General features: G+C 39.7%; 1 protein-coding gene across 1 annotated transcript in view; it reads left to right on the top strand.

Moving 5' to 3' along the window:
* The first annotated feature begins 383 nt into the window (after positions 1-383).
* The window catches only part of hsd17b4 (hydroxysteroid (17-beta) dehydrogenase 4), a 49,468-nt gene continuing 24,690 nt past the window's right edge, over positions 384-25,161 (top strand). Inside the window, exons 1-12 of the mRNA XM_033619310.2 lie at positions 384-541; positions 1,049-1,102; positions 4,259-4,366; positions 5,099-5,158; positions 5,295-5,316; positions 6,276-6,322; positions 9,113-9,197; positions 13,287-13,474; positions 16,420-16,511; positions 16,704-16,728; positions 16,870-16,998; positions 23,015-23,124. Coding sequence (XP_033475201.2) covers positions 490-541; positions 1,049-1,102; positions 4,259-4,366; positions 5,099-5,158; positions 5,295-5,316; positions 6,276-6,322; positions 9,113-9,197; positions 13,287-13,474; positions 16,420-16,511; positions 16,704-16,728; positions 16,870-16,998; positions 23,015-23,124 — 972 coding nt within the window. The 5' untranslated portion in view covers positions 384-489. The remainder of the gene's footprint in view (positions 542-1,048; positions 1,103-4,258; positions 4,367-5,098; positions 5,159-5,294; positions 5,317-6,275; positions 6,323-9,112; positions 9,198-13,286; positions 13,475-16,419; positions 16,512-16,703; positions 16,729-16,869; positions 16,999-23,014; positions 23,125-25,161) is intronic.

Genomic DNA, 25,161 nt, shown 5'->3' with positions numbered 1-25,161 from the left:
CAGTAGACATTAATCTGTTTATTTTTCTACTGGCATTTTAGTAACTACACTTGCCACCATCATCACCACCACTACCGTCTCCTCCTCTTCATCATCATCATAGTCACAATCACCATTTATGTAATGATTTATTATTTGTTGGGATGGTAAAAAGTGCTATAATAAAAATAATATAATAAAATAAAAATGCAAAAACATTGTTGATGGTGACAGCTTCTCAAAAAGATAATGGGGTGCACTTATTTACCATAAATAAACCGATTTCTTCTATGTTTAAGTATTACAATATATCAAGGTAAACTGCATGTATGAACTCAACATTGACGAAAGCAAGTCTAATGGAATCCTGGCTTCTGATTGGTCGCTGCGGAGACTGCCCCCTCGTAATTGCGGAAGTGGAAGTTGTCGAAGTTCACCCTGCTTGTCAGTGTTGCTCTTGTAACCGCTGTGCTGTTAGTGTCCAGAAACAGAGGATAATAACTCACAGGGATGTCTCTGTCTTTCGAGGGAAGAGTTGTGCTTGTCACCGGGGCCGGAGGAGGTAAACTCGCCCTGCAAACATAACTGAACGTTAGCTAGGCTGTCATTGATGCTAACTGTATCAATGATCTTTGTAGCGTTAGCTCTGAATGCTAACCTGCTAATGTAGAGATTTATGAAGTATGTGACCCAAGTTATTAAGGCAGCTACTGCACGAGTCTCTCTTTTCTTTCTGCTGACCAGCTGTTTAACTGGGTGTCTTGCTAAATGCTAATACCGACGACACAGTCGCAAAGTCGTCAAAGTAAACAGTCTCAGACCAAGGTGTCACTAACTGTTACCTATAACACACTTGTTGGTAATAATGCACAACATGCATTGCATTAGTTAGACTAGCAACCGGTATTTGTCAGCCTTTCATGTGAGGAAAACAGGGAGCAAAGTGCATGCAACACAATGGCTAACAATCATACAAGTGTATGCGTGTGAAAGGGCACACACTTGAACACGACAGCAGTGGTTTATGTATCTATGCTTTGGCATTTTACTCATATTTCTCTTTTCACAGGCCTTGGCAGGGAATATGCGCTGGCTTTTGCTGCAAGAGGTGCCTCAGTTGTAGGTAAATAAAGGATCTTCATTTTAAGCCTCTCATTATTTATTAGAACAAGTTTTGTGGATGTACTGTACTCTATGATCTTTTTGGTATTTCTTCGCCTTGTAGAAAAAATCGTCAGTGTGTATGTAGACATCTGGCTTTATTATTATTATTCCAGATGTTTTCCCTTTTCACATATCCTTCTTTATTCATTCAACTTTAATGTAACCAGAAACCTCTAGAGATTAAAAATCTCTTTTTTATAGTGTTGTGACGTTCACGAACGAACCGATTCTATTGAACGGCTCGTTAACATGAACGATGGGAACCGAGTCGCAGCTGGGAACCGTTCTTTTTTTTTTTTTTTTTTTTTTTTTTTTTTAATATCACTGTATGCTCCTCCTTTGCTCCTTCCCTGAGCAAAATTCATTGTAGCCTGCTTTGTTTTTTAATGTTTATTTGTAAGTGTTAAGGTCACGGTGTTGCATGAATAACAAGTCATGGTAGCTTTACGCACATACAAACAGTTTGTATAAAGGGTAAATCCAAAATAGTGATGTCACTGTCAAAGCAGAGTGATATGGCGCAACCTTGTGGAATATTTACAATGAATCCAGATCAGATTTTAAAATCTAGTCCACACATGTCAAATGAGGTTATAATCAATATTTCAGAATAATTCAAACTCAGATATTGGTGGGATATCTAATTTTGTATTATTTTGTTCCAAATCTTACCCCATCATACCTCCCAGTGATTATTTCCAAGATAAAATGAGTTACCACCAGGCTGGCTTCTTAAAACTTAATAAATATAAAAATCAGTCAAATGAGCCAGTTTTTTGAACGGCTCTTTGAAAGGAACGGCTCACCAAGATCCGGCTCCCCTCAAAGAGCTATAAATCCCATCTCTACTTTTTTAGGAGTGTCCTGGCCAAGACAGGCAGCAACATAAAGTTACAGACAGACAACCGTAAACAAAAATACAAAATAAAAAATGTGCAACTCCAAAACGAGCAGTAAAAAACACAAAATAAGATGTAATAAGCATGTTAATCAGTGAATTAAAAAACGACAAATAGTTAAAAAGACCAACTTAAACACACCCTGACACTGGCATATAGATGATTGCATACATAATTCTTGCAACAGTGCTTTGAAATGTCCGGGAGGAACCTATGAGTGCAACTTTAAATCCTTCTGCAGAAGATTCCACATATAAGGAGCTGCATACATAAATACTTGTTTGCTAGACTCCATACATACCCTCGGTACAGACAATAAGATGTGTTCTGAGAATGTAGATCATTGCCGTTTTCAATTTTTTGCTTAATCTACACACAAAAATATACATGAGGTAGGTCGAGAATAACTTTATAAACAAGAGAATGCCAATGAAAAAGTCTATGAAAATGTAAGGAGAGCCAGCCAACCCGAACATACAGGATACTGCAATGAGTTAGTGGCTTACAGTTGGCAATGAATCTCAGTGCACCATGATATACAAAGTCCAGAGCATGCAAACACTGGGAGGGTGCACTCATATATAATACATCCCCATAATCAAGCACAGTCAAGAAAGTAGCAGAGACCAGCCATTTTTTGGCCAAGAAAGAGAAGCAGTTCCTGTTTCTAAAATAAAAACCCAGTTTCAGTGCAAGCCTTTTTACAAGTAGTTCAGCATGTGTCTTAAAAAAAAAGACAATCAACTAACACAGTGCCCAGGTATTTGAAACACTCTCTGTGCTCTTTCTCTGAAGAGTAGCAGTAGCTGGGATATTTGAAAGCTTCACCCTGGCTTTTGTGAAAAACGTGCACTTTGTTTTATCAGCATTCAGGATGAGCTTCAGATTGAACAGTAATTGTTAAAGCTAGTTAAAGAGCTTGTTGCTGACTACATGTACACCAAAGCAACAGTAGTGATCTTAAAGGGATGGTTTGGATCTTTTGAAGTGGGATTGTATGAGGTACTTATCCATGGTCAATACATGCATGTTGTTTGGCACGCCCACAGGTTTGTGAAACAAGAAGGAGTAGCAGGCAAAATGTACTTTGGCCACCTAAAAAAATCAGTAACAGTTTACTTTGTTGAGAATATTTTCACCGCTTTAACTGGCTGCAGACAGCCCTGTCTGAATGGCTTCAGATCCCCATCTATGTGCTTGTCAAAGCCTCCAGACTCCATTGGCAAAAAAAGTATTTTTAGCTCGCTGAACATGGGAGCTGCTGGTCTACCACTGCCTTGATCAGTTTGTTTCTATTTTTGTGTGACTTTGAGGAATCCAAACTGACCCCTTCAAATGTCAAAGCCACATGATACAGCAGTAGACCAGCAGCTCCTATGTTCAGCAATGTTATATCACTGTTTTCCTCAATGGAGTCTTGCTCTGAAGAGAGTGATGTAACAGCTTCCTATTGGAAGTCTCTGTCTGACGGTAAGGTTAAGTGGTGGAAATATTCAAAATAAAGTTTAAATTTAAACTAATACTGATTTCTTAAACATGTTTAAATAAATGTGCTGTAGGAAATAAGTACTTTCCCCATAGTGTATGTGAAATGGAGACAGCATGAGTAAAAACCTGCATGCCTCAGTGCCAGAGATGACTGTGGGTGTAGAAGTGTCCTGGTTTTGATTTCAGTAGTGATTCACCAACCTGATACACCAGACTGGTGTTAGCAGAGATAATGATCTTAAGTGGTTTTGGTATCAGCCTTGACATGACCGATCCGCAGTAATAAGGTCATCAATGCAAGTTCCATGTGAAAGTAAATGCAAAGTCATGATGACAACACAATGTGTCCGCTACTAGTTACCATTTTTTACTCAGACCTCAGCTACCCTGAGTTGAAATTATATTTGGGAGAGCAAGAATTGAATCGATGCATCCTCCAATTATCAATTAAACCTCAAACTGAGTCCTGTCATAGAGGAAGATGTATTTCACCGACTGTCACACTAACAACTTACTTTTTAGGTTAGGGCGTCACTTTTTTATACAGTTGCAGATGTTGGCATAAACATTTGCCCCAAAATAATAGCTTCCCCCATAGCCTGGATGGAACATGCCCTTGAACTCTGACAAGGAATCAGCTTAGCTAAACTCTTCTCCTAACCTAATCATTTGTGGAGAATTGCCAAACTCACCCCATTATTGCTAATCTTTCTCTTGTTGCAATAAAGTGAATGACCTTGGGACAGACACTAAAGGGGGTGGAAAGAGTTCTGCAGCTGCTGATACGGTGGTGGAGGAGATAAGAGCGAAGGGAGGCAAGGCCGTGGCAAACTATGGTGAGAAGTTTAGACTTTTGTCTTAAGTCTCTCTCCTTTCTTCTCTTCATCATTTCATCTTTTTTTGTCTTTTGCTTACCTTGTAGTGTTTAACTTATGTAATGCTAGACTCAAAAACAACATTGATTTCTGTCAGTCCGACTAGCGCACTGATGAAGCTGTTGGCGAGCTAGTATTGAAGACAAATGGTTCCCCCCTCCATCTTTGTCCACCTCACTTATATAAGAAAAAAAACCAACTAGTTTTAAAGAACAAAACAACAGCACTTTGATTAATGTATGTGTTTCATAGGCTGTTCTGAGCATGGTAGATTTGTTTGTGAATATAATACTAAGGTTGTCATATGTTTTATTAATGTTATAACAAGCTTTGATGCCCAACAATCAATTACAATGTTCCTTTGAAAAGGTGACTCATCATGCATCATTACACAACATACTGAGCATGTGAGGGAGGCCACTTACTTTCTCTAGTACATGATAAAACTAGATCATAAGCACCTCTCCCTGTCAGTTATATTATTGTGACACTAACACATAGTTTATATCTATAAATCTAAATGCAACCAGCAGCAATGTAGCAAGAATCAGACCTTTAACTGAAGCTAGAATAAGAAGAACAATGCATAGATGCAGTCTTTTGGAAACTCAGATATGCAGAACAGTGTAAGAATCATCATTTATCAAATGCAAAGATGTAAAAAATAATCCATGCCCTTTTCTGCACACACAGATTCTGTTGAAGATGGAGAAAAATTGATCCAATCAGCCCTGGATGCATTTGGAAGAATAGGTGAGTTATGTCTTCACAGTATAATGATACTTAATCCAAGTATTGCACCATTAATTATCTCAATTAAATGATTTTTGATGATGTAATTACTGCTATTTAAACCTATTATTTAACTGAATCTGTACCTTTCTTACAGATGTTGTGGTAAACAATGCTGGGTGAGTCATTTCACAATCTGTGAGGTCTAATCACATCATCCATTTTTAGAGTGGCTGCTTGATTGTAGTTAGAATATTAAGATGTGTATTAGCCACTATAATCAACCTTAAAGAGACAGATCACCTCAAAATTAAAAACACATTACTCCTCTTACCTGTAGAGCTATTTATCGATCTGGAGTGTTTTGCTGTGAGTTGCAGAGTGTTGGAGAGTTCTGCCTTCTCTTGAATTAATAGAAATAGATGGCACTTGGCTTGTGGTGCTCAAAGCGTTCAAAAAATACATCTGAGAAACTCAACAGCAATGTCTCTTTCCAGAAATCATGACCTAGTTACTCAAGATAATCCACAGACATTGTTGTGAGCAGTTTCATGTAGGAACTGTTTTCTTTCTACCGAACTACAACTACCAACTGAATCACTGCACAGAGGGAGGCGTGTATCTACTGCTCACCTAGCATCACTGACCTATCTAACGTTACAGCTCAGCCGAAGAGGACACCATTAATGTTTACATCTCATGCTGCCACAAAGGCAAGCTGCTCATCCATGAGTAGCATGCCTCCTTCTGTGCGGTAATATGGTTGGTGGGTGCAGAAAATAAATATAATTCCTACATGAGACTGCTCACAACAAAGTCTGTGGATTATCTTGAGTAACCAGGTCATGATTTATGGGAAGAGACATTGCTGCTGAGTTTTTCAAATGTATTTTTTTTGACACTTTGAGCACCACAAGCTGAGTGCCATCTAGTTCCATTATATTAGACAGAAAGCAGACATCTCTCCTGCTGATATCTCCCACACTCTGCAACTTGCACCAAAACAATCTAAACTTATAAATAGCACTACAGATAAGAGGAAACATATGTATTTTTGATTGTGGGGAGGAAAGTTCCTTTTAGGTTTTGTCACAAAGACTGAAAAGACTAAAACTCAGTCCTGCTTTTCTTTTTTAAGGATCCTCCGTGACCGATCATTTGCCAGGACCAGTGATTTAGACTGGGGTAAGTACTTAATTTCTAATCTTTACATTCTCTTCACTCTCATTAACTCATACTGTGTAAGGGATCACATTTTTTTACATTTGTTTAGCTCACTGTGCCATCATGCTATAAGTAGAAGATTACATTTGTTTGAACTTGTGTGTGTTGTCTATGTACCTTATGTCCATAAGAACAGATTGTCTGTGTGGGAGTTTAAATCAAATCAAAGTTAAAATAACTTTATATATGTGTTAGGAACTTCATTTGTGTAAAAACGTCAGTGCATACACAACACGTACGACAACATCATTTTAAAACACACAGGGTAGGGTGCAGCTTTAAGATGCCCCCCCCCCAAAAAAAAATGCTTAAAAATATCCATAAATAAGTAATAAATATGGATCAAGCACCCAAGCTAGCTCAAGCATTAATGAGTCTGATAGAAGTAGGCAGAAAGCTTGACATGGCCCACTTGGCCTTGAGTGGGAGTGACCTGTATCTGCAGCCTGAGGGTAAGTGATGTATTGGTTGTGTAGTGTGTATTTGTGTGTGTGTGTGGTATGTGAGGCTGTTTGTAGTTCTCACATTTTAGTCAGTCTGCTGTGGATGCTACTCAGAGGTTGCTGATCCAGTCCAATGATTGTGCTGCTCATTCTAATGATTTTGTTGAGAGGGCTGGGGCGGATTTTGCTCAAAGCACCAAACCAGGCTGTTAGGTTGAAGGTGATGATGGATGTAATGGAACACTTGTAGAAAGCCAGTAAGACTGATTGGTGCACCAGAAGTTTATAGAGTTTCCTCAGAAAGAAGAGGCGTTGTTGTTGACATTTGGAGAAGACGATTTGGTTTGAAAGTGAGTTTGTGGTCAGCTGTGGTTCAGAGGTATTTGTATGCCTCCACTCTCTCTATGTTCTGGCTATTTACCTGAGGGATGGTGTGCTGTTCATGACAGAAATCAATGACCAGCTCCTTGGTGCTGGAGGTGTTGAGGTCAAAGTAATTCCCCTTATACTGCTCTGAGGACGTGTTCATCTCAGCCTGGAGCTGCCCCTCACAGTTAATGGTGTCCACAATGGCTCTGTCTGAGAATTTGATGTAGATTATTTCTGGATCTGAGCCTCTGCAGTTATCAGTGCACAGGGTGAAGAGCACAGGTGAAATTACAGAGTCCTGTGGGGCTCCGGTGGAGATGGAGATGGTTTGAGCAGAGCTGAACTGTCTATTAATTCTGACCACTGACATCTCCCTGTCACAAATGAAAGGACCTAATATCCACATGCTTTGGACATGCCTCTCCCTGTATAACCTTTGGTTGGAAATATTCAGTACAGTCTCACAAGGTATCTCTGTGTCTGTCAACCCATCCCCAATCACTGCCCTATTTGGAGTCAGCTTAACGCCTACAACATCAAATTATGTGAAGAACTTTACAGCTTTTGTAGAGCTCTTAGCTAGAGGCTTGGTTCGTGTCAAATGGAAATCGCCCGCTCAACCAGTGGTGGATGAAGTACCGGAAAGCTACACTTGAGTAAAAGTACGGACAACTGAACAGAAAATTACTTTGGTAGAAGTTTAAGCCACCTAATAGAATATTGCTTTAGTAAAAGTCTTAAATTATCTAATACTTACTGTACTGAAGTGTCAAATTCAATTTTCTGATATTAATTAAAAGTAAAAGTTGAAGTAAATGCTGATAATAAAAAAAGCAAGCAGTCAGACTTTTGGCGAATTATGAAGGTTATTTCTTCTTGAGATGTGCTTCCTCTTCTCCTGAATTACACTTGAAGAACTAAGAGGTTTTTTTTCACAACTTAATGGTTTAAAGAATAAAATCCAGGTTTTTCCATTTTCCCCATTCCTTCATTGGTACATGGTTAAGGTTATTATTAAAATTATTATTATTTTATGTAATTGTGTTCACCCAATGATAACGCCATTGTAATAATCACAAGCACACGGAAAGTAACATGCTGATCAATTAGGGATGAGCATGATTAGTCGGCTAGTTGATTACATGTTTCTAGCCTCAATAGTTGGTGCCAGAGAAACTTATTATTAAAATTATTATCATTTTATGCTGTACCGTCCACCCAGTGATAACGCTGTTGTAATAATCATGCCGTTTCCTCAAGATTTATGTTCCTAAAGTGTATTTTTTTCAGTAGATGTTATTTGTTAACTTTTATTTAGTGGATTGTTGTCATGTTTTGTAGGATGATGCGCAATGTTGATATTGCACGGTGCAAAGTGCCACACATTTCTGCAGTATAAAGTTACTGAAAAATGTGATTAATAATGTCAAATAGCTCTTATATGTAATATTTTTTCAGACAGTGTTTAACCTTGTAGATTAAATTGTGCTCAGTTTTGACTGTCTGGTGAGTGTTTCCTTACTTTGAGAGTAGTCGCATAGTTTAAGTTTAAACTTCTGTTTCAGTGTCAGGGAAATTAGCCACAAGGATCATCCCTAATTTACAGTGTTTGTACCTGATCCATAGAAATGATTTACTTTGTGTTTTATTGTTGCATATTCCTTATACGTGCAATTGTATGTATATACAGTACACATGTTTATTGTTACAGTTTCCACGCAACTTGGTGTACTACTGTTATCTGTTGTTTCTCTGAAAAAAACTAATAAATAAAGCTAAGGGAAAAAAAGAAAGGACCCGCAGGATCAAATGTGGATTTACATCCAAAAAAATATTGACTTTAAGCTGGATTTGATCCACGGTGCTCTCATGTGAAATAACACAAGTGTTTTATGTGTATTCGTGTTTAGTGGGTCACCCCTCTTGTTCTCCTTTTCAGACCTGATTCAGAGGATTCACTTGAGAGGCTCCTTCTTGGTGACTCGAGCTGCCTGGAACCACATGAAAAACCAAAAGTTTGGCAGGTAAGGAGCTCGGCTTCTGACAGCTATTGACGGGGATAAAGGCTGTGCCATGCCTTTATTACGTGGGCAGGGTTTTCTTTTAGATCCAGCTAAAGTTACAGTATCCTCAGCAGACAGACCATGGCTGGACTGTAATCAAAAGGATGTCAGCATGGCACGAAATGCTCTTTGGTGAGACCCGATTCAGACATCAGCAAAAATGGTTTTTATATGCCCCATTTTAAGTGGGCTCTTGAGGATGTGCACTTGAGGTAATGAGTAATATAAAGCATGTCTACCATCACATTATTATACATATTCTAACTCTGACTTTAGTCACTTGGTACCCCTTAATATGTCTAGCTCCATTGGTTTCATGGTGTGCAGTGAAAAATCTGCATACTAATAAAAGCCCAAGACAGCAAATTTGATATGAATATGTAAATCACCAAAGAATGAAGGAAATTACTTAATTTGGCTGTGCAGCACTGCAGGTTAATCTCTGAACAATTTGAGCTCTGTTTAAATCGATGACTCCACAAGAAGCAGCAGAGATGTCTGTGCAGGCTCATCTTTTTCTCCCAAGTAGTGCAGCATAAAAAATTCAAATGTCCACCAGTGTGAAGTTGTAGAGTTGAAGGTGTTTTGCCACTCACCAATGATTCTTCACCTCTGGAGAAGCCTCTTCAATAAGAAGCAAACATCCACTGAATAATTTATACTGAGGCAGTGAGAATGTATGCAGATATGTGTTGGTCACGTTTTGAGGCAGCTTACAGAAAATGGTGAGGATGACCCCAAAATCAAAAATACCTATTTTTCCTTTTACCTGTAGTGCTGTTTATTAATCTAGATTTTTTTTAATGTAAGTAATGTAAGTGTTGGTGATATTAGCCATAGAGATGTCTGCCTTTCTGAATATAGTGGAACTAGATGGCACTCGGCTTCTGGTGCTCAACCCCTCCAATTTCTCTTTCCAGAAATCATGACCCGAATACTCAAGATAATCCACAGATCTTGTTGTGAGCAGTTTCATGTAGGAACTTTCTTCTCTTTAGCTAACTACACCCGCCAAATGTATTGCCGTGCAGAAGCGTGCATGTACTCATGGGTGAGAGGCTCATGTTGTGACCTTGGCCGAGCTGTAATTTTAACCCCTAACCCGCTGTGAGATTATGGAAAACATCATAATCACGATTATTTTGGTCAAAATTGAAATCATGATTATGCAAACAATTATGCAGCGCACGTGATGACTTATATTGTTTACACGACAGCATGTCATTTCTGTCTCTACATGGTCGCACGTTTACAATTCTCCTTTGCTCTGTATCGTGCATGGCGGAGTTCGGCCCCGATGCGCACACACACACACACACACACACACACACACACACACACACACAGACCAACCTCTCTCGCTCTCCCTCTGCCATTTTCCACACGCTGTTTTTGAAATCTTACGCGATCACCTGCCCCTCGCATCATTCGTAGTTCACCTACTTGACTGGCTTGTGGAGTGAGAGGAGGGGAGGGGGCGGTATTGCACATGGCGGCTTCCGTAGAAGACAAAATAACATTTCCAGGTGTCTGTGACCAAAAATCGTTTACCCTCGATTTCAGTAAATTTGAAATCGTTTGACCTCAAAATCGTAATCGCAATCACCAGACGATTAATTGCACAGCCCTAGTGCTAGGTGAGCTAGCAGTAGATTCCCACTTCCTTCTGTGCAGTGATCAGAGTCCTGTCTGACTTTCAGCACCTGTTCCCAAACTGGACCCGCAACATGCAATACCACACCTGCCCTTCTACCCGCACATATGACCAATAAGTTATGCAACGCGTCCTGGCCCCAAAACTGCAAATCCTATAATAACCATGTGGTGTTCAAATAACTTGGTTAGGCACCATGGTTATAGCGATCATTTTGGGACATTTCATACATGTGAAACTAATTAATATGTTTTAAAAAGAAGGTCATTAAGAAAATACAATTGAAAGCAATATTTTTTGCTTATACTCAAAATTTTGAGCAGCACATGTCAACAGTTACCGTGCCTGTTAGTAACGCACCTGACACACAAAGTCAGTCAGAGGATTCATTCAATCATTCATTTTCTGTAACCGTTTATCATGTTAGGGGTTGCGGAGGGGCTGGAGCCTATCCCAGCTGACAGTGGGCGAGAGGTGGGGTACACCCTGGACAGGTCACCAGACTATCACAGGGCTGATACATAGAGACAGACAACCATTTACACTCACATTCACACCTACGGCCAATTTAGAGTCACCAATTAACCTGCATGTCTTTGGACTGTGGGAGGAAGCAGGTGTACCTGGAGAAAACCCACACTGACATGGGGAGAACATGCAAACCCCGCACAGAGGGCTCCCCCACACCTGAGTTCAAACTGGGAACCCTCTTGCTGTGAGGTGGCAATGCTAACTTCTCCACCACCGTGCCACCAGTCAGAGGATTAAAACATTAAACTTTCAATTAAACTCTAAACATGACTTGACTTAATTATTCTCATTTTATTTTAATATAGTTATCATCCAACCCCCGCGGTCCAACCCACATGTTCTTTTTTTCCCACCCAGAACTGAACCTGGAAATAAAATTAAGACACAATACCACCGGCAAAAATTACCCTCTCTGTGCTGGTAGGTTGGTGGGTGTAGTTCGGTAGTGAGAAAATAATTTCTACATGAAACTGCTCACAACAAGGTCTGTGGATTGTCTTGAGTAACCAGGTCATGATTTCTGGAAAGAGACATTGCTTTTGAGTTATTCATTTAATATTATTAATTATTTGAGAGAAGGTAGACATCTCTACGGACGATATCTCCAACACCCAGCAACTCCAAAACAATCAGTAATAAACAGTTATGCTTTTCCTGCTATGAAAAATAAAATGTGTGCTCATTCTTGCTAAGTGCAACCTCAATACAAACCTCAAAAGCTCTTTTCAGAGCCGCTTGCATGTTTTGAATTTTAATTTGCAGAAGAAGGTCACACAGCCAGTTTTGCTCCCATGTTACTCCAGGTAACAGATGCCCTCCACGTGTGCGCATGTGGTCTACATGAATGGGAGAAGAAAGTAGTCCAAAAACACTGAGGTGACATTTTGCAGAAAGTTTCACTGCATTTAGCCAAAGAGCAGCTTTTTATTATGTAGAGTAGAAAACAGTTGCAGATAAGACAGAGGAAAAAAAAATTCTAATCATGATCATCTGAAAATCACGTGTAGTTTTTTTAGTGTCCTGTGGGTTTGAAATTCAATCTCTGTGTGCATTCAACCTGAGCTAAAGTTAATTGTGTATTTAAAGGTAAGACCATAACAGAAAGAAATAAAAAGTAGGAAGGTTCATAACATGACTGTCAGAGAGAATGGGCACAGAAGCCAACGCTGTGAGTAAAATGTTAAAGCATGGAGCAACACACAGAATTTTACTCTGTATTATTAGGTCCATAATGCACAAAAGAAAGTTTGTGTGTTTGCTGTTGCTCTTCTACAGGGCAACTTTTTATCGTCTGAAAGCTTCCCTCAGTAATTGAATCATAGGCTTTAGCATATAAAAGTTATTGATTTGCGTAATATGATATCATTGCCAATCCTCTGGTGGATCCACTGTAGTATACAGTATGAGTATGCTGTGATATGGATCACTGCTTTCTGATGACCAGTGAGACAGCGTGTTTCAGATGTCTCCCACACCTAATGTGGCATTGGTGCTTAACCTCATTATATTTTCTTGACTGAAGTGAACTCTCTGCGTGAGATGACTATCAAAATTGTATGTGCAAGACTGTGAGCCTGCTGTGCATACATGCATTCACTCCTGTATGCAGCCTGTGCTCACCATGAAATGTTAAAGTAAATGTGCAGTTCTGTATCTGCAGTAAAGCAGCTGAATGTTATGTGTGTGTGAATGGGCCAGCATTACATGACTAGATGCCTACATGTGCGTACTCCTGTGTGATTATACATGCATGAAGAGTACGTGTCACTTTGTGTAATTATGTGTGTGTGTGGGCCGTCTGTGTTTCCCATTACTGCATCGCTATGCCTGTGACTGACTTGTTGCCTCCGGTTGTCTGTGGCCAGAATTATCATGACGGCTTCAGCCGCCGGCATCTATGGTAACTTCGGCCAGGCGAACTACAGCGCTGCCAAGCTGGGCATGCTGGGGCTGTCAAACACGTTGGCCATCGAGGGAAGCAAGTACAATGTCCACTGCAACACTATTGCTCCTCTCGCTGGGTCACGTCTCACAGAGAATATCATGACCCCGGGTAAGTAGAGAGATTAAACAAATACATAAATGCATGCAGTTGGTCAGTATAATGCGTACTATAATGTTCTGCCAGGTCCACACTCTCTCACATGTACATGTGTCTTTGGACAGGTCAAAATAGCCAAATGGATTTTAACCATAGTTCTTTTTTTTTTTTTTTAGAACAGCTGCATAATGTAAGGCCCATGTTACGTTGATTTACAAAATTTGAGGCAACAGCAGTCCCGTTTGACATGCAAATTTGTCATCTAATATTCAAGAACTGTGGTTTTTCACTGCACCAACAGCCATGATGAAATCATGCACCCTGTAAGTGCTTTAAAAGTTTTAAAGTGTGAGCCCTTGATTAAAACAGGCAGCCCTGGCCTCCTTATTTTACTGCAGGTGCTAGCTGTGCCTCCAAATACTGACAAAAGTATGAGTAAGAAAGCTAATGAAACATGTATATTTTTCATGTTTAAAATATTTCTCATGACAGAAGGTAACGCAGCATCGGATAGTCGCAGTGAACACAATGAAATATAGCTCAAAACAGCTTGTAAACGTTGGAGACTTTATGTTGCCTTTGAACATTATATCAAACAAAAGACTAAAATACAACCTTCAAAATGAAAACAGGCTGTGTTTCAAAAGGATCTCACGAGCCCATAAAGATAGGAAATGTTTTTCTAACCCACCAAACCCACTGTGTGTCTACACATCATGAGCATATTGTGCATGCTCTGCGACTCCAGCTCTGTTGACAGGGGTATTAAGTGACAAATTAGAGGAATGGCTTTGCTGCCCTGCTGTGCTGGTCTACAGTAGCATCTGTCACACTGCGCCGTGCCAACTGTCACAGGATGGCCTCACCTTAGTAAATGACTCGGTTCCATATGTTGGCTTTCACTGACTCAGGCTTTTCTCAAACACAAACAACAAAACTAATCTTGCTAAACATTGCAGAGTGCAGCGAAACAGAATGCCCGGTCTTTTACCACCGTGTTTTATTGATTGAGGCTGCGGATATTTTCAGCACACATATGGTGTCTGGCATTAAATCTTTACCAGTTCATACAGGGAATTAAAAGCCTGTGCCATATTTATTTGCTTGACACCATGCCAACATGTTTAGGAATCTTTTTCATTACTTTTTAGAGATCACTTTTAAATTGATTTTGACTTGGACCTACTGTGTGTTCTCATGCATTCAGAAGTTGTCTTTAATGCTCCAGTATCAGTGCATGTTCTTTTGCTATTTGTCCAGCAGAAGATTAGATTATTTAAGAATACAGATTAGCATTGTAGCAAACAATCCCAGCTGTGTTGTGAGGAGACAGTGATATAACAAATACACAGGGTTCCTGGTAGAGTCATGGAATTTTACAATCTCATTTTCCAGGCCTGGGAAGGTCATGGAATCAGAGAACTTCTTACAGGTTTTGGAAAAATAATGGAATTTGGTTGTATGTATTAAAATGAATTGTTGCAGTAATCTTCCACTGGATAACAATCCATGTAATGCTAACATAATGGCAAATTTGTTTTTTTAGGTTAGCCGACGTAACATGGTGATAATATGCACCGATGTGGAACACCGTTTATTTGACCATCATGTAGATTTCTTCAATTTCCTCCTTGCGTTCTGTCTCTCCCTCCATGTATGCCAGCTGGCTTGGATAGAGTTTGAATGTGATATGTTTGCATAAGAGAATAATAATGTTATTACAGTGTGATTTAACATGTAGAGTGGTGTAAATTGTACTGCATTTTTGAGATTTGATAATTTGTCCATGAAAATGTGTGGGGACGCTGGATATATTACCTTGCTTTTGATAAATTAAAAGAACAGTGATTTTGGTGAATTTAGGGGCATCTGTCGATGAGGCTTGCAGATTGCAACCAGCTGAAACTTCTCCCGGTTAGAATTCCTTCAGTGTTAATTATTCAGGAGATTTTACACGAGAGCCAAATTGTCGTCAGAGGTCTCTTCCTCTCCTAAACAATCGGACCAGGTGATTAAAACCTGTAAAAACACTGAATAAAGCAGTTTCACCTTACAAATCAAATCAGCATGTTTCTCCTACGCTGTTTTGCACTTCGCAGACGGCCCGCTTGCTCAGCACCTGCAAATGTGTGCTCACCTTTTTCTGATCCAGACATTCAGGAGGTTCTTACTTAGAGCCAAATTATCCGCAGAGGTCTCTTCCTCTCCAAAACAAACTAATTTGGGGATTTAAAGCAGTATAAATGCTGAACAAAGCAGTTTCACTTTAAAATAATTGTTTTTCCGTTGCTCTTTTTGTGGAGTATCTGCTAAGCCCTGTCTAGAGCCAGTGTTTGGTTTGTCCAATCTGGGCTATTGTAGAAACATGGCAGCACAGCATAGCGATCTCCGTAGACGAGGACCTGCTACCTATATAGATATAAACAGCTTGTTTTAAGGTAACGAAAACACAATAATTCTTATTTTCAGGTGATTATACACTAAAGAAAACATACTTATTATATTATATTCCATTTCTGTCAATATATCCCCCTAAATCCTACACACTGGACCTTTTAAGAACATGATTTCAGAGGATGTTTATTCATCATACTCCTATATTGTACTTGAGTTAGATATATATACAAAAATAAGGGTATTTTCTGCTCCTTTTCTACCATTTTGTTTTCCTGTAATTCCTTTTTAAAATGGTTAAACAGCAGTTTGTAATTGATGCTAGCTCTGTAGAAAGAGGACAAATGCTTTAGGCTTGTCTAATAACTCAGACCATGTATTTGTGGTATTTGCAAAATGAGCACATTAAGCAAACACAGCATCATTTTAACAAAACGCCAACTGCCAAACAGAGACACTGACGCAGAGGCACCCCTCTGCAGTATAGGACAATTGTGTAACAGACATGCAATAAAAGAAGAAGCTCTGCTGTACTGTATTTGTGTATGTCTTGTTTTATTTAGACCTTGTGGCATCTCTGAAGTCTGAGTATGTTGCTCCCCTGGTCCTCTGGCTCTGTCATGAACAATGCCAAGAAAATGGAGGACTGTTTGAGGTATTAAAAAAAAAAAGAAAAACTCACTTTGTTTCTTCCTCTTAAGATCTCTCTCACTGTACTGCCTGTAGCTTTGTGTCTATTTTTTTCTGCACAGTAATATACCACTGACATATTCAGCTTCTGTAAAGAGACAATATTTTTTTCTTATTTGTGCGTTTGCTCATCTTCTCATGTTTCATCTGCTTTCAGCTCGGCGGAGGCTGGATCGGTAAATGTGAGTACTGTGTGTGTGTTTTTCCCGAGGAAACGTCTGTATGCATCTATGATATTCATTAGCCCCTGGTTCACTACAGCTGTATGTGTGTGATCTTCACGATGCAGTGACCTCTTTATTTGTGTGTGTCCATTTGTGCAGTGCGCTGGGAGCGTTCTCAGGGCTGCACTGTAAGAAAGAAGAACCAACCCATGACTCCTGAGGCTGTCAGGGACCAGTGGGACAAAATCTGTGATTTTACAAATGCCATCAAGCCTACCAGCCTACAAGGTCAGTAATGCATTGGGCTGAATGCATGCTCACATACACAGTAGCCTACAAAAACATGTACTGGAGCATGTGTATACAGAGAGTACACACTGTACATACTTACATAAGCACCTTACAGTAGATTCTCATGTGGTTTATGTCTTTACAAGAATGTAAACCACAGAATTCCCTTTTGTCTTGAATGGTCATTTATTCATTGTGAGCATAATCATATCTCTCACAACCAATAAACAAACAACTCCTGCTCGGAGTTGAGGCGTTACTAAAGCCGTTTTCACAAAGATTTTTATTTGAATACAAATCTGAGTTGGATCGTGCCCTCCATCATAACCCTGCTGGTCTGCTTTCACACTTGTTTGACTCATTCTGTGTTGAGTCAGAGTGATTTAGATTGCACATCGCTGCATAGCTGCACTGAATCTAATCAAAGCCATCAGATACTTAACAATGAAATAACCATGCTCATTGTGCAGTTTGCTCTTGTCTCTGGCTCTGTGTTTTAGCAGTGGGGCAGATCCCTAGCCTCTCGAAAGTACTTCTCCACTTTAGAGTGCTACTTCAACAACAAACAAACTGTTTACAAGGCAGTTCAATTATTTTCGGTCAGCGACATGAAATGATAGTTAAACTAGGCCTGTAACTGTAATTAGATTAGGCAAAAATGATTGAGGTCATGTCTGTATATGATAGGATAATGCCTGTTGTGTTTACATTAGAATGTCATCAACATTTAATCTAATTCAATTTTATTCATTAAGCCCAATATTACAAATCACAATTTGTCTCAGAGGGTTTTAGAGCATACGACATCCCTCTGTCCTTGGACCCTTACAGCATTTACATGAGAATGTCACCAACATGTAGGCCAACATGATGCCACGACAAACATCAGGGTTTTCCGCACTATTGTAAGACTTGTACGCAACGCCTAAGCATTTTTTTCTCAGCACCTAAGCTCAATGAGCAGAATAAAACTATGCTGAGTGACGCGTTTTGCTGTCATTTCTGGTTGTACTGCTTCTGTCCTCGTCTGCTGTCTGTGTCACACACACACAACAATAGTGAACCAGGTGAAGTGACGATAACGTTGAGGCTATTAGGTGATTTTCCCGACTGACACTGACCAGACAGTGTTTGAAAGAATAAGGTCCTAAAGGTCCTGCCATTGAGAAACTGGATTGGCAGTTAATTATCTGTGAGGGGATGACTCACTGTACCAAATATTTAATATTTATTCAAGTGCATTATTTCAACAGAGCACCAGAGTCCATTTTATTCATTGATCAGATGTGTGCTTTTATTTTATTTGTTTAATTTATTTAGGATATCTATGAATCTCTAAATATACTGAACAGTTATAAGTTCATTGCACTTTGAAAGGGAGTGCTCGCATTATTATGCTGTTATATTATCATATCAGTGGCATAAAATGGTCTTAAAAACAATAATATTGTTTATTGCAGTTATTTCTGGAACAATATATCATCCAACAAAAGTAGTTATTGTGGCAGGCCTACGTCAATGGAATGGAAGATTTTGATCTTTATTATGGGGCTATTGACAGCTGATTCAGTGTGACAGTGTGTCACATTAGTATATTGTTATTTCTTTATCAACACTTCATTTTTATTGGTTTTACAAAATGTCATTAAAAGGAAAACACAGAAATAAGTATACAAATAAATAAAAAGGTCTGCAAAGCTATTCATCCCTGTGACATAGTCAGTTACCGAGTCTCTCATCTTGTCGTTCGTTGACAAATAAACACTGTCCGTTTCTCCCATTTCTTTCAACATCACTCCTCTTGAGTCCATATCCTGTGGGTTAACAGTTCCATATCATATATTTCATTCACAATTTTCAGCCACTCGTCTTGTGTTGGTGGTTCTGCCTTATACCATCTCTTTGTGATGGCCTTTTTACAGGCTGCTAACAACATTTTCAGTATGTATCTGTCTTCTCTTAACACGATTCATCCTGCCTTATTGCCTAAGCACATTTCCATGCATGATCCAAAATTTTAATGGTAACTGTATGAATGTTTACCCAAATTGCACAATTTCAGGACAGAGCAAAAATACATGAGTATGATCCACATTTATTGCCCTGCATCTTGCTATAGACAGGTATTTGCCCTTAATCTGTGGCGTAATAAAGAATTTAATTATATTCTTCCAACAGTGCTCTCTCCAAGTACGAGAGGATATTGTAGACTGTTGTGTTCTCCAAATATGCGCCCATTCATCTTCTGTAATATTCACACCCATTGGTAGATTTTTATAAGATGAGGTTGGTAATTGTTAGTGTTTATATTCAGTTGGGACACAATTAAAGGTGAAATTAGCCTGTAAGGAGTGGAATAGAAGGTACAATCAGAATGCCACCTTTGGAGAACTCAAATATGTTTCAGCAAAGACTTGAAGAATGAGGAAAAAAGCACATGGTCAGTGTTGTAGTCTTTCAGTCACACTGTATGACTGAGCTTTTGTGAGAGTGAACCTTATGAAGGATCATAAACCCGCTTTTCAGCCAAGAGAGCCCTTTTAACTATCAGCTCATCTGTATTTAGTGAGAGTTTGGTAACAGAGAGTGAGGACAGGATGTTGTTAGACATCAAGCGAATGGGGCGAAAAGAAGGGGGTGAAGAGAAGTGAAGGTGAACACGATGTCAAGTACGAACAAGCCCAGTGTTGTTCCCGAAAGGTCTCATGCAAACAAGAGGGTGGCAAATGTTGATTATTATTTCTCTCCGCCTCCACCATCTCTCTCCGTTCTCTCAGATGTACATTCGAGGAAAGGGCGCCGGTGTTAACATTAACTGAACGAGGGTGGCAGTCCCACAGGGCGCTAGCTGGCCTCATTAGCATGACTTTGTAGTGCCTCCTCATTTGTAGCTTATTACAGAGACTTGTTGCTGCCTCTGTTCTGTAACTGCCTGCCACTGAGTGATGGTAATTAGTGGCTGCAGTCTTCGCAGTCTCACTCTGTTTCAGTTCCTCGGTCGTCTCAGTTGTCTTCCTTCGTTTGTGTTGACTGAACCTGCATAGGTATTCACAGCATGTGTTAGCTGGGCGGATGTTTATATTCTATTTTTAGGCAAACTGACAACACAGACTGTGGACTCAGTCTTTAAGTATGTATATGTCTAATGTTAAAACACAGAACAGGTCATGTTTATTCTTGACGCACGTGGATCTCACGTCCATCCATCCATTTTAAAGCTGCTCCTGGATCAGTGTGTGTTGGATTAGCATTCTTATCGTGTCTCAACATCTCCCCAGAAGTCTTTTTAGCTTTACTTTGATCAATTTAACTTGAGATTAAAATTTTTCTGGAGGTGCCAAAGCAAAAAAAAAAAAAAAAAAATTCCTTAAGCTCATTCCTGCAAAAGTGCAGATTTAATGATAGGTATCTGGGTGATGATCATGCACACATGGACAAATTGCCAGATATGAGGGACCCTGAATTTTCCATCAGATGCACCAGTAGAGAGATGTTGATGTAATCATGATTTTCCAAGTTATGAGTGCCCACTCAGAGCTGTCCCAAAGCTTGGTATTGCTGCTCAAAGCTTTCCTTGGGTCTTAAGCAATACACCTGCCATGACATAGTTGCGTCCCCTAGCAGTGCTAGAGCACTTGCACCAATTGCTGACAGCCAGCTTTTTGGGACCAGGTTATTTCTGGGAACAAAAGAGTTCATTCCACAAGTTACATCGCTGATGCTTGAAATGTTTGAGTTTATGACAGTGCACCAACTCTGACTCTGACTCTCTCTTTATTCATCTGTCCTTGAATGCACTGTAGTGAGCGACAGAGAGCAAACTGTACCCAGCATGCTGTTCAGCAATGTGTAGAGTTTAAGCTTTTCAGTTGCTAAGACACACTTCATGAAACTGGAACCCACTTGAACTTCTTCGTCATCTTTTTAGCACATCAGAAGTCTTCTTTTGCAAATGTGTTGACACTTTTTCATTGGTTTCACAAATTTTTCACACCCTGTTTTAAAACAGTTAACACAAACCCAAAACTCTGTGGTATCAATTGTGTTAAACAAAAGGAAAACTTCTATTCACAGCTGATAGAAATCACTTACATAATTCTGAATCTCTAATGCACCTGTGTGAAACTACTTTGCACAACTCGTCAGTCAGCAATTAGTGTTATCCATCTGTAAAAGATAATACCTCTGTGTTGCTGTTTGCAGGCATGGATCAAAGAGGCCAGATTTTAAATTTTACTGTCCATTGTGTAATGGTTGATTGAATGTTTGAATTGTCTCAACCACATTGTGTTGTTTGATCGTATCGTGAGTGTGTTGAGCATTTTTTAAACAAAATATGTCATTTCAGCCAGCAACTTTTAGTTCAGGCCTGTGTGTGAACTGTTTTGAAAATTTGTTCCAGCAAATAAGAAAAATTGTACTTGTGGTCCTGTCTCAATATACTGCAGTGTGTATATAACACACTACTAATATGTCAAGTAGCACTCAAGAGCTGGCACTCGACACTGCGCTTCCTTGGGCCTTCAGCGGTATACCTGTGTAGTGTGAAGTCAGTCTTCTGAATGGTTGTCAAGAAAATCGAAGGACAGACATATGGAATCACAGAGACTGCTTCCATTTAGTTAAACTGATAAATCATCAAGGTCTCTTGGTGTGAATATAATTTGACAACAATTTATCTTAACAATATGGAGTTGTCACATCCTAAAGTACACATAAAGTAAAACTAGTACTCTTAAATACTGTCACATTGAAGTTGGTGAAGATTGCTTTAAGCAGTACGATATCATCACTGCTCTCAACATGGATGCCATGATGAGTATAATCTATGCATGGTTGGACTACCCAGTGATATTCGAGAAGTCTCATGGCATCAATAACACCCTGGATACTGAGATTGTCTCAAAGTCTGACCATAAAGAGGAGGGCTGTGGAGGGCTTTCCGCTTTACACCTACGGACCTTTGATCAACGTGACCAACTTTTCTTTAATTCCATCCCATATCAAGAATGCAAAAAGAGTAGGAGCTCTAGGAACTACACAGCGCCAGACCCCCTGGCATGGCCATGTCTTGCCCATGTATTTGAAACACAAGAAGCTGAAGAACCTGTCCAAATTTAGTTAGACTAAAAGAGTTTCCTCAGCTTTAGATGAACTCATGTGCAGCTGCGGAAAAATAGGATGTCTCTTAATCATATCAGCTAACCATGGTTTCAGCTCTCTGTCTATACCTCCTTTATTTTAAGATGAGAGTGCACTTTGTTCGTTCAGTGCACTGTAACTTAACAAAGTAAAATGGCACTCAGAGAGCGAAGAGCTCTGCCAACACCAAATGCCGAATCTTGCAATATCAAGGTGCAATATATAATACAATATTGCCGTAGTTAGAACTGCACTGGAAACTGCCACCATTTCGGCTCAGCCACATGCATGTCTGCTGTTGACATCCAAGATGAGAGCTGTGTCCAATCCCAGCCCGGACTTTGAATGTCGTATATTGCAAAGTGAAAAATAATCAGCGTGTTCACCCCATGATTCGGATCCACTCCACAATTTCATGTGCCCTTTCTTGGCTCATGCTCCACCCTTCCTCCAATATGGTCAGTAGTTTCTCCATAATTCTGCTGACAAACAAACAAACTCCCAAAATGAACTGAACACATGACCTTCTTGGCAAAGGTAATAATTCCATGGAATAAAGTAAGATAGATGAGAATTGATATGATAATTTTAGTTGGCTAACACAATGTTAGCATGGATTAGTTAAACCACATGAAGAATGGTTGCTGAGGTAAAGTCAGCTGATGGGTGGACTGTCAAAAAGCTTTAGAGGTAAAAACTATCTATATAATATACAAGTGTCTTTGTCATTCTACATGGTCTATGGCATCAGAGATTCACATTTCAGGTAGCACTGATGGCGAATTGTTTCCTCCTTCACTCCATCTTCCTGTATATTGTTGTCTTGTTCTGGTGTACTTCTCCTCATCTGTCATCTCTCACCTTTGTGTAGAGTCTTTCCAGTCAGTCGTGAGTGTGCTGCCTCAGTTAGACTCGGAGGGAGACATCGGTACAAATCCAACAGCTGCAGCTGCTGCATCTTCTGCATCTTCGATCAATCCTGTGAGTAGAGGCGACTATTGCTGCTTTTCTTTCTCTGACAGTAATGGACAGGGTATCTGCAGGTTTTGAAAAGTCTTAAAAATCATTGAATTCAGTTTCCTCAGACAAAGGGTATTAAAAAGTCATCGCTTGCCTGCTTTAGGCAGTAACGTTAGTTAGAAAATGACTTTGTATCCAATTGTAGGCTGTTGGGAGGCATTATACACTTAATATGAATTAATCCTTGCAATACGTACAGCTGCGTGGCTTCCTATCGGCTCCTTAGTGCACGGAATTTAATTGTCAGGTCCCCGTGAGTCTTAAATACAGTGAGCTGTGACTGTCTCATAAACGTATGTGGCCAGCGATTCCACTTGTGGTAACAGCGAGTGTTTTATCCTTTAGTATAGTTAACATATTTATGTGTGGTGTCATACAGTTGCTCTATACCTGCACTTCCATCATGAGATCCTGAACCCTCTCCCAAAAGAATACCATTGGGCTGCATATTGTTGCATGTACATCTTGCTATCTTAGTGGTGATGACATTTTAAGAGCTTCTGGTGAGGGACCTGCTTAAGCTTGGTGTGCCGAATAGTAGGCACTCACACTATGGTGGCAAATGTAACTATAGCAGATTCGTTGTCATTGTAGAGTGAGATAGCTGCTTTGTATATAGTAGACAAACAGCCTAGTCCTTTGTAGTTGTTTTTCCATCTACGGTGTAGAACCCAAAATGCTTCCACGCTGCTTCTCAGATGCTTTGGTGTCATTATTGTCCACTCAGGGCGGCTTTGCTCGCCAGTGTCCTCCATAAACTTTGTTTACTGTTAGGCAAGGAGGTTAAAGAGAGGAGAAGTCAGTGTCACATTGCGTCATATCACTGTGAAATCTGGCGCACTGTCAAAGAACATGGGGATGATTGATTCGTTTAACTGAGGCGTCCGCAGTCGGCCGTGGGTTGAAATATATTTAAAAAAGATGTGGGCAAGAATTACAATCCTGCAATCATTGAAAAGGTCCTTAATAAAAGACTGTAAACAAATGCTTTCAACATGAAAATGTTCTATTGTATATCAGCTGCCATTCATGCGAGCATACCTAAAATGTTCTGTCAGGCTGAGCACACCTAAAGAGGTTAAAAAGAGCGCCCCTAAAGAACACCTTAGTGTACACTATCCCTTTATTCCTAATGCAGTCTGCTGTAAACCTCCAACACTGCAGCTTCAGTTACATTGTGCAAGGATACCCCATATTGTCCATGGGGTCATAGACTGTGTCCCAGCCTTCTTTGAATAGACTTGCTAATAGATTGACGATTTACTAAGTCTGAACAAATGGTTGAATTTCGTATACAAAGTGACAGCCCTACTAGCTACAGTAGCTAGGAAACATATCGAGTCATCATGCCCAAGTTTTCAGCATGTTTCCACTTTCATATGGTTAATTCACCCATCAATTTTCTGCTGCTTATGCAGGTCCAGGTTGCATAGTGTGGTAATTCTATCATTAGGAATTATTGTAATGTACTGCTGAGCAGTACTGAGAAAATGTGAATAGATAATTCTAGGCTGTAACCTTCCTACTGGTTTTCCAACATGCTTTGATACCTTGGCTGGTATGGTTGTGAAATAGGTTGATTTCATTCTATGTGGTTTTCAAAAGAGCCTTATAAGGTCTTAAATTTAACTTGGTAAACTCTGCAGAAACCCTGGTGTTGATGCGTCTGGTTTGCATGTATCAGACTGGGATACACAAAAAAAGGAATTCCTACTTTAAATAAACATTATTGTGACCTCATTGTAATTCTCATGCATCAGACTCTTTTATATCTACAATGTTTTCTTTCTCACTCACTGTATCCTACATATGTCCTCCTCCTACTTTTGCCCTTTGCTTCATTATTTTCTGGCCTCTGCAGTTCTTTGCACCATTGTTTCTCTCCACCTCAGCTGCTCATTCTCCATCATTCCTCCCACTGAGACTGTAGCTAGCATCATAACGGTTGGCTGATTATGCCTTTTGAAAGTGTGGAGCTGCAGAATCTCAGACTGGTTC

Source organism: Epinephelus lanceolatus, chromosome 9 (genome assembly GCF_041903045.1).
Source record: "Epinephelus lanceolatus isolate andai-2023 chromosome 9, ASM4190304v1, whole genome shotgun sequence".
NCBI classification, from domain to species: Eukaryota; Metazoa; Chordata; class Actinopteri; order Perciformes; family Serranidae; genus Epinephelus; species Epinephelus lanceolatus.
Note: the sequence above shows the minus strand (reverse complement) of the source record. Positions and strands in the feature narration are given on the sequence as shown.